This window comes from Conger conger, chromosome 14 (assembly GCF_963514075.1).
Source record: "Conger conger chromosome 14, fConCon1.1, whole genome shotgun sequence".
NCBI classification, from domain to species: domain Eukaryota; kingdom Metazoa; phylum Chordata; class Actinopteri; order Anguilliformes; family Congridae; genus Conger; species Conger conger.
The window spans coordinates 31,775,103-31,787,131 of NC_083773.1; the positions used below are offsets into that span (position 1 = coordinate 31,775,103).

General features: G+C 41.6%; 1 protein-coding gene across 4 annotated transcripts; it reads right to left on the bottom strand.

Moving 5' to 3' along the window:
- Nucleotides 1-2,497: 2,497 nt before the first annotated feature.
- Nucleotides 2,498-11,890, bottom strand: tmem51b (transmembrane protein 51b). 4 transcript variants are annotated; one of them, XM_061220223.1, is made up of 3 exons: nucleotides 11,780-11,890; nucleotides 5,814-6,224; nucleotides 2,498-5,221 (listed from the first exon to the last, which is right to left on the bottom strand). In XM_061220223.1, exons 2-3 carry the CDS (start codon nucleotides 6,188-6,190, stop codon nucleotides 4,768-4,770), a joined length of 831 nt encoding a protein of 276 aa, XP_061076207.1. In that variant the 5' UTR covers nucleotides 6,191-6,224; nucleotides 11,780-11,890; the 3' UTR covers nucleotides 2,498-4,767. The 4 variants fall into 4 exon arrangements, with proteins under 4 accessions (XP_061076207.1, XP_061076209.1, XP_061076206.1 ...); XM_061220225.1 differs by having other exon boundaries at nucleotides 5,814-6,219; nucleotides 11,780-11,836; XM_061220222.1 differs by having other exon boundaries at nucleotides 11,642-11,780.
- Between the last annotated feature and the right edge of the window lie 139 nt (nucleotides 11,891-12,029).

Here is a 12,029-nt window from a genome sequence, read left to right on the forward strand (position 1 = left end):
AATGTAATGTCATAACTTTCCATCGCATTTCATTTGCACTGGCCAATTACCAAGATCATACCATTTGTCTGTTTTCATACTCCTTGTCCTCCTACACATACAGGTTGCATAAAAATGGACTAATTTGTTCTTATTTTTCCCCATTTCACATTTCCAACTGGCAATTTTCAGTTGGACTTCATGCACTGTCGTCTACACACTGATAATGCTGAGGGCCTGGAGATCATCCAGGATCTGGAAAACCTCCGAGGAAAAACAGTCAGTCAAACAACAACTATGGAATTATTTTCAGTAAAACAGCCAATTGGACCCTGTATTACTAGTCTAAAACAGCCACTCACACCCCTATATGGTCAGGGATTAAACAACTGGGATAAGAACATAACTGGAAATGTGTAGGAAGTATCAAAGTATCTTGCACTTTGGCTGCAACTCCACATCAGCAGACATACTTAACGAGTCTGGACAAGAAAGGCAGGGAAGACTCATTCCTTTTTTCCTGTATTTGAGTTGTTATTGTTCACCATTCCAAAACATAGATATGCATGCAATACCTTTCAGGAACAGAGTTTTATAATGTTAATGTTATAACTAAATGTTATAACTAAATTCTTGAAAAAAGTAAAGCACTCACAGCTGGTTAATGCAGTGGTTCTAATAAACCATACTCAAAATTAGCATAATAGAAAGAGCACAAGTTTTATTAAAGAATCTGGAATTGGACTGAAAAACACAGGTGTGAGAAAATAAGTTATGTTCTCACTGTAGGCCCATTCCAAGATGCAATGTTTTTATCACTTAAGTGAGTCCAAGTCCTCAGCAAACACATCCTCCAAAACATGTAATGTCAGCCTAACACTTCCTTTACAAAGTAGTATAACCTTATAATCACTGTCTTGGGCTGAGGCAAACTTTAACATTTAAGTCATTTTTCCCCCTGAGCAAATTTCAACCAGCCCAGGAGTATTATGCAGAAATGGGCACATCATGTTCTGCACAACAGAGTGAGGAATGACCTGCACCTTCATTCCCTTATATAAGTGGAGTGTAGATAATCCCAGACAGGAATTAACATTACTGATCCTCATCTCACTGGGTCTCTAATGCAGGTCATATGTATTTTTAAAAAATCATCCTTTACAACTGCAACAGCTGCCACCATCGAGACATGAATTTGACAAGCACTTATTTTTCTTCCACAAATATTTTCAGAAACAAAACGTGTTCTCCAAAAGCTTAAAATGTTCATATTTAAGTGCTATCATTTTCTAAACTGCATAAAGAAAAAAAGTATTTTGACCTGAGAATGATATCTCTCCACAGCACAATTTTGTAGATCTGATGAAGAATGGAAGGCTTTGGGTGAAGAAGTTGCCAAAACTTTGCTTTAAAATCTATTTGAAAATACCCAAACAAATGCAGTTGAATGCAGCATACCAATGCAAGACACCTCGTGAAAGAAATACATTGTGAGGTTTGCAGGACATATTTTACAAATGCCATCTGTCTAAAATCTAGACATTTCTTGAAATGAAAACAGCTGATATCTCTCCTTAGTAAATAGTCCAACAAATCTATGTTTATTGTCCTTTCGTTCTCATTAACCAGATGACCTACTGCACAAAAATTAAGTGGAGCACAATGTGTTCCTACTGTTTTCCTGACGGTTTGGTTTTTCCCTTTTAACATTTTAGCCTAGCAGTTGTGCTCATTTGGAATATGCATAATTCTTCCATTACTGTGCTACCATCTTAGCAGGTCACATCAGAATATTATTGGGATTTTAGGGTTAAATAAAATGACAAATAACCAAACATTATGAACAAAATTTGACACAGAAGCAAGATTTGATTTGAGACTAAATTCTATGTAAAAATTGCAAGGTAATTGACGACACACGTCTTCCCTCAGAAACCTCCCTATTCAGATAACTCCCACTTGTGGAGTTGGCTTAGAACAGGGGTGTCCAATCGTATCCAGAAAGAGCCGGTGTGTGTGCAGGTTGTTGTTTTAGCACAGGACTGATTCGACTCATCAAGGTCTTGATTAAAGACCACGATTAGTTCATTAGCATAAGCAGGTGTGTTACTACTGGGTTCAAACAAAAACCTGCACCCACGCCGGCCCTTTTAGGATAATATTGGACATCACTGGCTTAGAATGTGCATCCATCTCAAGGTGTCAAACCCCATATTAAAATGTAATGGGTGCAGTCGTTTGTCTTATGCTCCATAAGAAATTCCCCTTGGAAACATATAGTTTTGCATTGGTCCCAAACATGCACAAGTCATCAAGGAGAGGCTTACTAAATTGCAGAATTTTTTTTTGTTATGGTCACCTTTGAAGCAGTAAATGTAACCGATCACCACTAGAGGACAGTAAATTCCACCTGGTATAGTTCTTGATGCCAAACATACAGTCGTCAGACAATTAAATACACAGAACTCACTTAATATGTAGCCTACTGAAGAAACAACAATGTTTAAAAAAAACACAATAATTTAGAGAAGTTTTAATTCACCCAAAAACTATGATAGAAAGTAAACAACTGAAGGATTTTCAAAAATAAATAAATTTACAGCAAATTGGATTTGTATTTTAAAATACTAATGTACAGCTCCAGAGTTACAGTAGGACAGACATGACATCAACCCCTTTCACACTGATATTGCTCCATTCCCATGTCTCCATTCCACCTTTATGACACCAGCCAAGCCCCATTAACATTCAGCAGTGAGGCCAATCTTTCAGACACGGATATAAAAAAATAAATATTTACACAATTGTACAGTTTGAACCCTGCCCCCCTCCCCCTTAACAAGTTTGCAACAAAGGAAATCCATGCAAACATATTACTACAAAAATGAGCCCACAACAATCTCTCTCTAAAAAGTGACAAGATAACAGTTGAAAATTCAATAGAAGATATTCATTTTATGCTTTAAAGTTTCAGCTAAGCCCAACATAGAATCAGAGCAGACACAGACAACAGAAGCTCACTTTAGACATTAACCATGGTAGAGTTTCTCCAAACCCCTGTGTGTGCTGGCTTTCGCACAAACCAATTCTACAGTCAGGCTAGTTACGGTAATATAGAATTTACAAATAGTGTACATGCGTCACTGATTTTTACCTCTGGTTTAATGTTAACTCAGGGTTTAGCTCATTACCATTTTGCTTCTTTTTTTTTTTTTTAAACAGGTTTTCAAACGACTCTCCTTAAGTCCTGTCAGTTAAATCAACAAACCATTTTTGAAGCAAAAAAATCAATCAATTACCTGCATTTGGGAAGGCATGGACAACAGGCACAGAATGTTGCCCCTGAATACAGAAACTAACCCACAGACACTGCCCATGACCGACAGCAGAAGCCCACTGTGACGGACATATGGCGGTTAAACTGTAGTGGGGACAAAGAGGAAACTGCAAATATTCATTCATACATGAGCCGTCATTTGAAAGATATTTTGCTAGTCTGTGGAATTAAACATTTAAAAATATTGTTCAGGATGTCAAAAGTGCAGAGGTAAAGAAGGATCTGCAAACAAAGCGCACACAGATCTCGGATCCCAGTTTTTGCTGTGTTCAATGTAGGAAATGTCACCATTCACTTCTATCGCCAGTGAATTGATCAAGTGATTGTGTGCATAGTGTAGGTTTTTTTTTTTTAACCTTCTCCCCCACCCCCCATCTTGAAGAATGTAATGTGGTAACACGCTCCTGTTGATGGCAGTCACCAAGTCACATTTGGTGAATGATAGAGCCTAGGCTTGGACTAGAAATGTCTAACCCAATATAAACCCAAACAGTTTACCATCTAACCCAATATAAACCCAAACAGTTTACCACTTTACCAGACTCGAGATCACCCCTAACAGCATTTTCACAGGGATGATTCATTTGAGTTTTTCGACATTTCAGTTTAGAGCATGTTTTTGATCGACCCAGGCAGTTGTCATGCATGAGGAAGGATTCTGAAAACAACTCCAATCAAAAACATACACATCTAAACTTAATTAATATCAAGCCAACTGCAGAAAGTGAACCATCCCCAAGCTTTTATTTTGTATCATTGCAGTTGAAATGGTCAGTAATCCTTTTAATATTGCTTGTTTTTTTCTCCCAGGCTTCTACATGCATAGCAAGGCGTTTACACACCTCTCTATTGGAATAGAAAATCAATTAATGTAGAATTGGGATATAAAACCACAGAACAGCTTAAATCAACTCATTTTATTGTTTCATTAAAAATAAAAGTCCCCTATCGAGGATTCCTATTGTAGAAAAGGGTAAGTAATAAATCATTTGTATAAAATTTAAATTACACTTAACACAACCCAATCAATACTCTATTTCAATTTTTGTTTTTACAAACCTGCGCATACAGGCCTGTGTTCTGCAGTTTACAGAGAAACTGCACCAAACCACCTGACCATATGCAGTATGTGATGGTGTCAATGTGATGGTTATAAATATATTATATTGGTGAACAACACCAGTAGGACTCCATCACAAGTGCAGAGAGCAGGTTGGTAAAGGATGGCGGCACCTCTTCACACACCCGTTCCTCGGTCACTGTACACAGATTTCAATGACTACTCCTCGATGCAGGACCTAAAAAAAAAAAAAAGTATCTAAGAGTACCTCTCACCACTACTGTGCTCTGAGCCGAGAACGCGGGAGGCTCGGCACCGCGGTCTCAGCCGCCAGACTCTTCAGCGCCCCCACCAGGCCGGAGTGTTCCTTCCACACGGGAGCCCTCCGGTGTCACGCCTCCGCCGGAGGGAGGTTCTCCCCGAAATCGGGCGCCTGGTCGTCGTACTGCGGAGGGGGGGTGAGGGGCTCCAGGGTGACCGGGCCAAGGTTGCGCAGGTTGAGCCGGAAGTCCTTGAGGTGCAGCTTGTCGGATTTGATCCTGCGCACGCGCAGGGGGCGGAGGAGTTTCCCGGAGCGGGTGCTGTGGCGGGCGGGCGAGTTGGCCCGGGCCTCGGGGGCGGGGGCGGGGGCGGGGGCCTCCGCGGCCGCGGCAGGCTGGGCCGGGTCCCGCCCTGCGCCGGCCCCCGGCTGCGCCCCCTCGTTCTCCACGGCCTCCAGCAGGTCCTCGTAGGAGGGCAGCTGGGAGGTGCTGTTGCGCAGGTTGCTCTGGCGGACAGGGTACTGGCCGCTCCCCACCGCGTCGTAATAGCTGGGGACGTCGTAGCTGGGCAGAGGGTCCGCTTCCCTGTACAGACAGACACGCATTATATTCATATTATTTATGCACACATCACTGTAGACTACAATCTAATCTGCTCTTCCTTACAAGTCACTAGGGATTAATCACCAGAGCCAGGAAGGAAGATTGAGTTAAAATGAAAACAGTCAAATAAGAGGGAGAAAGTAGCCATTAGTGTGCTCCTTTCTGTAGTGTAAAAAAAAATAGTTGTGTGGTTATAATTATATCAGAGTCAATACGTTTGAAAACAGAAAACAGTTATACAAGAAGCTCCTGGCAGAGGAACTAAACAGACTGGTTTAGCAGAGTAGCGGTGTTAGTCACTCTACTCAGGCCACACCCCAGGTTGTGAAACTCACTACATTTACATACATTCCTCTCAGTTTGCCCAGAGGTAAAATTTACATAATTCAGTCACACCCACCTCACCTGTGTGCCCCAACTAAATGAATTCCCAGGCTGATTTCTCTATAGAAAACCTGTCTAATGTAAACCAGACGGGACTCCACAGTCAGCTGAAACTGAATAATGTATATACACTACAGGTGAGGGGGTCTTCTGATATAACACTACCGCTCAAGCAGGGGGCAGCACTCACGTTTCACCCGGCTCCCCCTGCGCCCGGTTCACATTCTCCGTCCCCTGCGCCATGCGCTCAGAGTGCCGCCGTTTGTTCCTCACGCTCAGGCAGACGGCCAGGAGCAGCATGGCCACGCCCGCCCCTACCAGGACGAAGGCCACCGACGAGGTCTTCCCCTGTTGGTCATTTCCCGTTTCGTCATCCTCGGACTGCGTAGTGTTGCTGTCCCCCTGGGACGGGCGGGGAACCATGGTCCACACGATCATCACAATGCCCAGGGCGATGAGCCCCACGCCCAGCGCGCACAGGGCGTACTGGGACCCGGAGCTGCTCACAGAACCAGAGCTGCCCGACCCGCGGTCTTCCCCCCGACACATCCCCCTGCTGGAGCACATCTCTTCAGCCTCTCGGTCACACCACGTACCTACGCTGGGGGGGGGGGGGGGGGGGGGGGGGACACGGAGAGCCTGGTTTACTGAGGACTTCAGCACGTGCAAAACTAGTAACGCCGCCAATGACTGGGGCAAAATAAATACCGTGACCAATCGGGGGGTCGGGTTAATAGTTTTGCACGTGCGAAAAGGTTTTGCGCTTGCTAAAGGTCACAGTAAATCAGACCCAGTGTGAGAAGAGTTATTCATGCACACAGACCTGCTCATATTCACACTAGAGCAACTGGCTAGCTCAATTTGTGGAGAGTGTTTAAGGAGTAGAGACATACACATAGGCTTGGGGCTAGCCTTACATGCTAGCTTGGAAGTCTCACAAGATAGCATGCTTGTGAGATTTGACATTTGACTACACAAGACTAGGTGATTTAGCAGTTGAATTAAATTTAATTAAAACGTATGCCTACGAGCAGAGACATTGTAGTGCAGCGGCTGAGAGTTAAAATGCCTGCTGTACCTGGGAGCCGTTCACAACTTCAACAGTGAATATGTAAAAGTGCAAGCTTTTCTGGATAATTTGTAAAGCAAAAAATGTAATGCAGTGCAGTACAGTCTGACTGGAAACAGAAGTTAGCACTCAGAAATAATGAGGAAAGGCTGGGAAAAGGTCCAAACACACACTAGTTCATTAGACAATTATTTGACTTTTCCAGAACTTCATTAATTGATATAAATAAATGTAAAAAATTAAAATAATTTTTTTTTTTTTAAACACCTTTTAAACCACTCCCACTGGCACCACAACACAATTGAGGAAATGAAGACCTGGCCAACCCACACAGAGTGTTTCAACATCAAACATCCTTATACCCCAAGTACAGAGAGAAATGACTGAGTGATTCTACACCAAACGGCCATTTATCACTGACAGAGAATAATTCCACACTGCAAAACATTTTGAGCAGAAAGAAATTCTACACCGTACATGCATTCTCTTGACATTGCATTGGATAAAATCATCCGCTAAATAAAATGTAATACGTTTTTCATTTATCAAGAATACTTCGAAGTAATATTCAAATCTGGCAGGGCTCAGGGATATAGTGAAACAATAACAACGGCCGGCAAATAGGAAATATGACCTTATTATGCTTTAGACGTGTTAATGGCTCAGAGGATGGCAGAGAGTGATTGGCTGGAACAACAGTGAACAGAAAAGAAAGCCAAAATGAGCAGGAGGGTGGTATGAATGTTATTTTTTTTTAAACCTGCCACAAAGCAAAAAAACACAGCAACCACTCTTTATTTGGATCAGTATTTCACAGTGGAATCACATTTAACAAACATTTTTAACCCCCCAAAGTGAAGTCAAAAGTACCCAGTCAGATTAACTGCGCCCCAAGAGTCTTAATCACTGGATAAGAATAACCAGTTTACGCAGGATAATACCAACGTTAACAGAAAAATCTCAGATTACATCCGATTAATTTTGATCACTGGGATACGGACACAACCTTTTGATTAAGGACTCCACGCAGGTCACAGAGCAGTATGGATAGTGCCCTCATAGCTTGTATTTGCATAAATGACCAGAAAGAAAAAGCTCCATAATGTTTGGGACAAATCTTTTTTTCTTCTTTTTTTATTTATCCAGCTGTGTACTCCACAGTTTTTAACCATTGAAAAACTCAACTAAAACTTTTGTCGCATCACCATTGATGATGCGATGAATCCAATTAGTAAGGAGGCATTTGCTTGAAGTTAAGCAGATACGATGTACACTTCAAAATTCATTCTGCAGGTGCCATCAGCAGTCACACCATCAATAAAGACAAGTGAGCCATTATTTTGTGGCAGCCACACATGCCCAAACCATAACACGTCCACGCCCTTGTTTCACCAAAGAGGGGGTTGCTTTGGATCTTGGGCAGTTCATAAATATAAATATTTGTCGCATCTGTCCACAAGACCTTTTTTCAGAACCTTGCAGGCTTTTAGGTACTTCTTTGCAAACTGTACCCTGGCCAACCGGTTTTTGCAATTAATTAGTGGTTTGCACCTGCCAGTATAGCCGCTCAAATTCAGTTTTTGTTTCAGTTTTTGTCTTTTGTGGACAAAAGTCACCGGCATAGCCACGCCTGCCTCCTGAAGAGTGTTTCTGATCCGCTGGAGCGGTGTTTGGGGGTTTATCTTCATTATAGTGAGAACTCTTCAGTCATCACCTGCGGTGGTCTTCCTTGGCTTTTTGTGGTACCTGAGCTCAACAAGCTCTCTTTCTCCTTAATGATCCACAGTCGATTTTGGTATGCCTAAAGTTTAATCTAGGTCTCTGACTGTTTATTTCTCAGCCGCATAAACTCTGGTCCTCATGTTGACAAATGCAATAACAGACTCCAAAGGCAATAAAAAGCCTTCAATCAAGACTAAAGAAAGAAAAAAAAAAAAGTCTGTCCCAAACATTATGGAGTTCACTGCATGGTCTATAAATTCCATAAAGGTGCATTGCCATTTTGTTGATAGGCCATTAACAGCAGCAGTTAATGAGGAATGGAGAGCTCCCAGAAACTGTTTAAAGCTCACAATCTTATCATGAAGGTCCCCGGACAAAGCCATTTTAAAAACAGCATTTCTATTTTGACCAAAGTCAAACATCTAGTCAATTTGACTGAAAAAGTTCTCAAGCCCAAGGGTCCGACAGCAATACACGGACACCATGGCAACACTACAAGAGACAGAAAGAGCAAATAAGGCCTTGTTCTCAGCTTCTCTTACACCACAGAAGGAACGCTCTGAATAATAATCTTTAAAACAATACATTAGCATTTATCATTATTACTTAGGATCTGAAACTGAACACCTGAATTTTTTTTTTTAATCTCCTGAAAAACCTGCTTTTAATTAATTCGCAAAAGTTAGACCACTTCTCAGCCAAGATGAGGAGAAACTCATACATGCTTTGCTACTGGTAGACTTGGCTATTGCAATGCACTTCCTGGTCTTCTGAAAACAAGACGACGCAAAAACTTGCGCAAAATGCTGTAGTCATTTTTTACAATAAGCAGGAAGCAAATATGCATTAGTCATGTTAGTCTCTATACTGGTTACCGGGGAAGTTTAGAACAGATTGTAAGATTCTGTTATTGGTTGAGTACATCAATGGTCTGCAGCCTCAATATCCTAGCAGAACCCTTAGATCCTCTAATTCAATCCTCTTGGCTGTGCCCAAGTCCAGGACAACAACCTATGGAGAGGCTGCCATCAGCTCCTATCACCCCAAGGCCAAGGCTTTGGAGTGCTCACGTGGAACTGAGAACAGCCAAAATGCTCGACATTTCAAAATAAGTAGAAGCTGTAGCCAACCCCTTTAGCCTCGTTTTATCTTAAGCAATGCGACTTTCATTTTGCCTTTCATTGGGAAATATCACTTTGGTTTTATTCTGAAAGTCTATTTTGTTATGTAAATATACAAATCACCCCCAATCATTTTAAAGCTGAAAGTAAAGTTGAAAACGAGACTAACATTATTGTTCATAATAATACAAATAGATCAGTTAATTGTAGAAGCTGCATTTATTACCTCTGAAACACCTGAATGAATACTGATGCAATTTAAAGCTTTAGTTTCTCTTTATAAGTCCTGCTGGAAACTGATGCCTGTGGACAAACAAATGACGAACAGTAACCTATACGCTGCACATACAAGTCATTTTGCTAGTAGAGTTACAGAACTGTTTCTACTCCAAACATTCAAAGCGGCCAGTTTAGACAACAAACTAAAACCCAAAATATGCTGCAGGGTCTATAGCTCCTGGGCTCAGATCAGATGGGGAGAAGAAGCTACTAAATCAAGACCCAATATCTTGCTCATCTGGGCTATGTAGCCACCTGGCTAATTGTGGATGCGCTCCAACAACTTGCTTGCAAGTTCCATGAAGCAAAGGAAATTATTTATTGCCATCACTATCTTGCCGGAGATTCACGGAAATTGATCATTTCAAACGATTATCATTCGTGCATGTAGCCAGTTCATATCAGTAGACAGGGAAACATATAAATTGCCAGAAAAAAGTGTCTGCAAATTAATTCATACATTGTCACTGTGGGTACAGATATAAAAAGGCTTCGAGTCTCCACTACCTGATTTTGCAGTGCTGACTTGTGCCGACTCGTCTTGGCGGTCGGCAGGGGCCTTTAAAAAAATTTTAAGCGACGAACAGGTTCCGTGTCAACAGGGGGGAGGTGCACGTTAGACTCATATACTAGCCTACTATCAAGTTCTGGCAGGTAAAATATTTTAGTCTAAGATTTATTGACAAAAAGTAATTATAAATGAATACAAAAACAAAACATCCTTTATAATTTTCTTGTCATTTTTAGTATAGGCTATAGCTTATACGAAATTATTTTCAGTTATTTCTGTATATCTGATAAATATGCATATACGTTTACTTGGGGCTAAAAGATAAGTTTCAGAAACAGGGTGACGTAGGCTATCCACACATATTGGTGCCAACCTGTAAGCACACAGGCCATGTGATGGACAGGATGTCACCTTTCGTCTTAAGAATAGGTCCTAACCCAGTTTTATTAGCTCTGATAAATATAGGTAAATCTTTTAGGCCGTGCACTCTCGAGGCGCAGGTATAGACCAGTGAGCCCGGCCGAAAATATCACGTCTTATTATAAATAATTCACGAAATAATTTTAGGCTTCTAACGAGTGAGAAAACTTTAACCAGAATCGCACCAAAAGTATCGGCCAGAAAATGAGCGAATTGGTTACTTGTGGTTATCGGCAGCAAGCGCAACCACGCAACGGCTCACATTGCAGCAGAGAGCGGAATTTGAGGTCACATAGTCTACCACAAACTCACACATTCGTGTTGGTGTGAATTATATACACCTGACATTGAAGCTGATTATTTTCCAATGGCTTATTAAAGAGTGGATGTGACTAAAACTGCCTAAGTGACAGTGCCTGATTGTGTCGTTATATAATGATTATAGCCCAATGTCCCCACTGATTGTAACACGGTTAGAATAGGCTAGCCTGTTGCTTGGTTGGCAGGTTCAACTGGAAATAATATTAATGTTTTGTTCACAGTGTAATTGACTGAGTATGCGGAGAAACTTTGAGTGCCAAGTTTCACCTGGCTTGAAACTGAAAACTTTTCACGCAACCCAAAGATGCTGCTATAGTTTCTACGATGCACACCTTAAGCCACATTCACCTATTCCATCTCCACTTCCGCACCAGAAGTTTGGGTGGAACTTTGACAGGAGGACGATTTAGTCCCGAATTAAAGCAGATCACCCCCAAGTCGAATCACTAACTTCCACAGTGATTTGAGTTCACCCAAAAGCAAAACTGCAGAGTAATTGGCCTAAGAATATTCGGTTGCTGAATATAGCTGCAGAATGAACAGGTGATAAGGAAAACACCCTGTGGCGGCCTTACCTTGAGATTGCTTCCACTCAAATAACCAGGTAATTTCATTTAGAAAGGACCTCCGACTCTACAAATGCTGACTTCCCACGTTTTCTTTAAAACAGCAGTGGACAAGCGCACGTGCAATTCATTAAAAGTTACATTTACCTGGCCCTTCACCGCCTTTTGTTCCTTTCAGTGTCGCGGAATATGAAAGGCAGGAACTTTGTCCAAATTCCACCCAACGGGGAATCTCGCCCAGTCGTAAAGCGTTAAAAAGTTGTCCCCCTGGTCTTAGTGTACGTAGAGTAAGGATGCATAATACTGCCTTTCCCCAAATATACATTCGGATAGTCTCGCCTCTTATTGATATTATTACAGATTAAATTCAGAGAGAGAGAGAGAGAGAGAGAGAGGG

Excerpts from the sequence above, each read along its gene's own strand:
- tmem51b (XM_061220223.1), bottom strand. The coding sequence starts at position 6,190 with ATGTGCTCCAGCAGGGGGATGTGTCGGGGGGAAGACCGCGGGTCGGGC. Across the intron at positions 5,222-5,813 it reads CAGGGGGAGCCGGGTGAAAC|GGAAGCGGACCCTCTGCCCA; the intron begins GTGAGTGCTGCC and ends CTGTCTGTACAG.